Genomic DNA, 5000 nt, shown 5'->3' with positions numbered 1-5000 from the left:
TAGTGAAGAAGCTGAGGAGTTAGTGAAGGAGTTAGGAGTTAGTGAAGGAGCTGGGGAGTTAGTGAAGGAGTTAGTGAAGGAGTTAGTGAAGAGTTAGTGAAGAAGCTGAGGAGTTAGTGAAGGAGTTAGTGAAGGAGCTGAGGAGTTAGTGAAGAGTTAGTGAAGGAGCTGAGGAGTGAGGAGTTAGTGAAGGAGCTGAGGAGTTAGGAGTGAGGAGTTAGTGAAGGAGCTGAGGAGTTAGTGAAGGAGCTGAGGAGTTAGGAGTTAGTGAAGGAGCTGAGGAGTTAGTGAAGGAGCTGAGGAGGTAGGAGTTAGTGAAGGAGCTGAGGAGTTAGGAGTTAGTGAAGGAGCTGAGGAGTTAGGAGTTAGTGAAGGAGCTGAGGAGTTAGTGAAGGAGCTGAGGAGTTAGGAGTTAGTGAAGGAGCTGAGGAGTTAGTGAAGGAGCTGAGGAGTTAGGAGTTAGTGAAGGAGCTGAGGAGTTAGTGAAGGAGCTGAGGAGTTAGGAGTTAGTGAAGGAGCTGAGGAGTTAGGAGTTAGTGAAGGAGCTGAGGAGTTAGTGAAGGAGCTGAGGAGTTAGGAGTTAGTGAAGGAGCTGAGGAGTTAGGAGTTAGTGAAGGACCGACTGACCGCCGAACTACAGAAACAGTCAGCGACATTTTCCCTCTCCGTGCCCCCCCCAGCGCCCCCCCCCCCCCCGGTCAACGTTAACGGAACTACCGGCTACTGGCTTCTTTCAACCGGATATCTTAACGGCTCACTCACCGTGTCCACCATTCGGCTCTTCACCAGCTACCGCCTGAAGGAGAGACTGCGCGGAGGAGGAGAAGAAGAAGAAGAAGAAGTCCTCGCGCTGCCATGAGCGATGAGGTCACTGCGTTAAAAATAAAAGGATGTCGTCATCGCCGCTCCAGTCAAATGAACTCAACAGGTTTCTTAAAGGCGCAGGCACCGTGAAAAGACTGCGCCGACAGAAACCTGTCCGATAATACACACTCGTTTATCATTATTCTGACATATTACACATAATACGCTATATATATATTGTAATAAGTATTGTAATTAGCATAGTCCGTCGTACTCATATTTATTTATCAAATTAGTATTTACTATTTACGCATTACATTCATTAAGTTGACACTTTTATCCAAAGCAAGTGTGCATTCAAGCAAAAGTGTTACGCATTGATTATATATTCTTATTTTCTTATTAATATTACTGTTATTGAATCATAGGGAAAAGCAGTGGGCCCGGTAATGACCCCTGAGGGATCTTTTCCAAGACATACATTACATGTCATTTAGCTGACTCACAATAAGGACAAAGTTGATTTGTCCTCAGAGTTGTTAATTAGCTGAGTGGCATTGCGCAACGTTTGAGTCAGTTCCTGAGTCTGCCTCCAGGACAAAGGATGAGAAGAACGTGAAAGGTTCTCCATACTGGAGCAATCGGCACGCATGACCGACTCGGCCGATGAAAGAGGTCAACATTGTTGACCTGGAAACCAGAGAAGAAGAGCAGGAAAGACTCTCTGGAAGAAGCTTTCTGAAGCTAATCCTGCAGCCAGAACGCTGGGCAAAACCCCCCTCAGCCCTCACCTTTAAGTAGTTTAAAAGTCTTATTGTTTCTCCCTTTACATTTAAAATATAAATCATTAAATATATGTATAACAGAATATATTACTATTCATACATTGACATTATATTTGGAAAAGATTTACCAATGTATGCAAATCTTTAAAATCAGAAAATGATAAGAGATTAAAGAAATAATTGTTATACTCTTAAATCAGCTCATTGATTGTAATCGTCCAATTGGACCTGATATTGATATAATTTAATAAAGACTGAGATTAAACATTATTTGTGTGTTTTGATCCGTGCTTTAAACAAAGTGAATCTGTAGAATCTGGAAGATGATTTTACACAGAAACTCTTTTATTGTTGCAAAGCTTCACAAGGTGCTTCTGGAGAAAAAGAACAAAGTGCACAAAGTTTCAGCTCAGAAACTAAAAGGAGCTCATAAGATTATTAATCTGCAACTCAGTAAACAAAGTTAAATAACCTTTCATTTCTATATCGTCACAATCGCTCTCACAAACACTCTGAGCTCAAATATAAAATATACAAATACAAAAATATATCCAACACTTATTACTCTGCAGGACGGCGTTCTGTCGAGAACCCCGAGTCACGTGACTCGAGCGCGTTTCAGTCACGTGACTCGAGCGCGTTTCAGTCACGTGACTCGAGCGCGTTTCAGTCACGTGACTCGAGAATCCATAAACAACAACTCTTAATTAAGGGAGGCGCTTCAACAACAAACTACACAACAGGAAGTATTTGAGAAGAGTGTGAACGTTTCAGAGAGGAATGTTTCTATCTGTAAACATCAAAATAAAACATTAAAGTAGTTTAAATGTCTTTTTAAAACAAGTTTTAAGGAGCAGAATTCGTGGATTTGTATTGAAAACAAGAGATTTGTTGTTTGTATCACTTTGTTTTGGAAATTAAAGGAATTTGGATCGAATAATTCACAAATCCAATGATCTGTTGGCTCCTCCCCCGCCAGGCGGCGAAAACCAATGAGCCGCATTTGTAAACGTTATTGTTAAATGTTTTCCATTCTTCATGTTTCAGCTCTATTATAGATATGTATGTTGTGTTACCATTGATTGAGTTATTAACGTAACAGTTCACATTGTTATGAAATAATTCCTGCTGCTCGTTATCCTGAAGAGGAATTATGAATTATTTATAATAACCACGACTGAAGAAAAGCTTCTCAAGCTTTTCTTTCCAGAAATACGACTTCACGTTTCAGATGACGATGACGAGTGGAGGCTGAGAGTCGGGTTGTCGCGTCTTATTGTGTAATATTATGTCTTATTGTGTAATATTATGTCTTATTGTTTAATATTGTGTCTTATGTCTTATTGTGTAATATTATGTCTTATTTTTAATATTGTGTCTTATCCTGTGTTATTGTGTAATATTATGTCTTATGTCTTATTGTGTAATATTATGTCTTATTGTGTAATATTATGTCTTATTGTGTAATATTATGTCTTATTGTGTAATATGATGTCTTATTGTGTCGTCGTGAAGCCACTTCCTGCTCAGCTCTGGCCGTGGCTGCTGATGTTGTTGTTCTTCCTGGTCTTGGTGCTGCTTCCTCCTTGAGGAGTTCTCTGCTCATCTCCGGTCAGCAGAGCTTTGATCTCTGAGGGGATCTTCCCCTGGTCCATGGCGGAGCACCACTGCTTGTACTGGAGACAGAGACAGACCGTCAGTGGGCCCAGACCCCCCATGATGGAGTGTGTCTCCCCCCCATGACGGAGCGACTCTCACCATCTCTAGCTCCTCCCTCAGGGCGCAGATGGCTCTCTCCTTACTGGAAACCAGTTCCTCCAGGTACTGGTACCGCAGCTTCTTCCTGGCTCGGCACTCTCTGGCGCTCTGCCGGCTCCGCTCCAGTTTGGCCTTCAGGTCGATCTTCGCCGGTTTCCGGCCGCGTTTCCCCGGTTTCTTCACTTTACCGGCCACCATCTGACACGATACACGTATTGATCAGTTATTGACCAGTTATTGACCCCTTATCATCAGCACTTAATATCATCTACAGTTTTTAACATATTTAGCATCAGTCAAAATTCATCAGCTGACTATTGTCATGAAAACAACCAGCACTGATACTAACAAGTACATGAATGAATTACTGCTGTACCACTCTGAGGTAGTACAGTACCACTCTGAGGTAGTACTGTACCACTCTGAGGTACCGCAGTACCACTCTGAAGTAGTACAGTACCACTCTGAAGTAGTACAGTACCACTCTGAGGTAGTACAGTACCACTCTGAGGTAGTACAGTACCACTCTGAAGTAGTACAGTACCACTCTGAGGTAGTACTGTACCACTCTGAGGTACCGCAGTACCACTCTGAAGTAGTACAGTACCACTCTGAAGTAGTACAGTACCACTCTGAGGTAGTACTGTACCACTCTGAGGTAGTACTGTACCACTCTGAGGTACCGCAGTACCACTCTGAAGTAGTACAGTACCACTCTGAGGTAGTACTGTACCACTCTGAGGTACCGCAGTACCACTCTGAAGTAGTACAGTACCACTCTGAAGTAGTACAGTACCACTCTGAGGTAGTACTGTACCACTCTGAAGTAGTACAGTACCACTCTGAGGTAGTACTGTACCACTCTGAGGTACCGCAGTACCACTCTGAAGTAGTACAGTACCACTCTGAAGTAGTACTGTACCACTCTGAGGTAGTACTGTACCACTCTGAAGTAGTACAGTACCACTCTGAAGTAGTACAGTACCACTCTGAGGTACCGCAGTACCACTCTGAAGTAGTACAGTACCACTCTGAAGTAGTACTGTACCACTCTGAGGTAGTACTGTACCACTCTGAAGTAGTACTGTACCACTCTGAAGTAGTACAGTACCACTCTGAGGTAGTACTGTACCACTCTGAAGTAGTACAGTACCACTCTGAAGTAGTACTGTACCACTCTGAGGTAGTACTGTACCACTCTGAAGTAGTACAGTACCACTCTGAGGTAGTACTGTACCACTCTGAAGTAGTACTGTACCACTCTGAGGTACCGCAGTACCACTCTGAGGTAGTACTGTACCACTCTGAGGTACCGCAGTACCACTCTGAAGTAGTACAGTACCACTCTGAAGTAGTACTGTACCACTCTGAGGTAGTACTGTACCACTCTGAAGTAGTACTGTACCACTCTGAGGTAGTACTGTACCACTCTGAAGTAGTACAGTACCACTCTGAAGTAGTACTGTACCACTCTGAGGTAGTACTGTACCACTCTGAAGTAGTACTGTACCACTCTGAAGTAGTACTGTACCACTCCGAGGTAGTACTGTACCACTCTGAAGTAGTACTGTACCACTCCGAGGTAGTACTGTACCACTCTGAAGTAGTACTGTACCACTCTGAAGTAGTACAGTACCACTCTGAGGTAGTACT

At 43.1% G+C, this 5000-nt stretch overlaps 1 protein-coding gene across 2 annotated transcripts in view; it reads right to left on the bottom strand.

Annotated features, from left to right (window-relative positions):
- Positions 1-1913: 1913 nt before the first annotated feature.
- Positions 1914-5000, bottom strand: part of crebl2 (cAMP responsive element binding protein-like 2) — a 4165-nt gene continuing 1078 nt past the window's right edge. For both annotated transcript variants that reach the window (XM_034526760.1, XM_034526759.1), the window contains 2 exons: positions 3348-3545; positions 1914-3265 (listed from right to left, as the gene is read on the bottom strand). In XM_034526760.1, coding sequence (XP_034382651.1) covers positions 3116-3265; positions 3348-3545 — 348 coding nt within the window. In that variant the 3' untranslated portion in view covers positions 1914-3115. The remainder of the gene's footprint in view (positions 3266-3347; positions 3546-5000) is intronic.

Source organism: Cyclopterus lumpus, chromosome 23 (assembly GCF_009769545.1).
Source record: "Cyclopterus lumpus isolate fCycLum1 chromosome 23, fCycLum1.pri, whole genome shotgun sequence".
Classification (NCBI taxonomy): Eukaryota; Metazoa; Chordata; class Actinopteri; order Perciformes; family Cyclopteridae; genus Cyclopterus; species Cyclopterus lumpus.
This window is presented reverse-complemented; position numbering and strand designations above follow the sequence as displayed.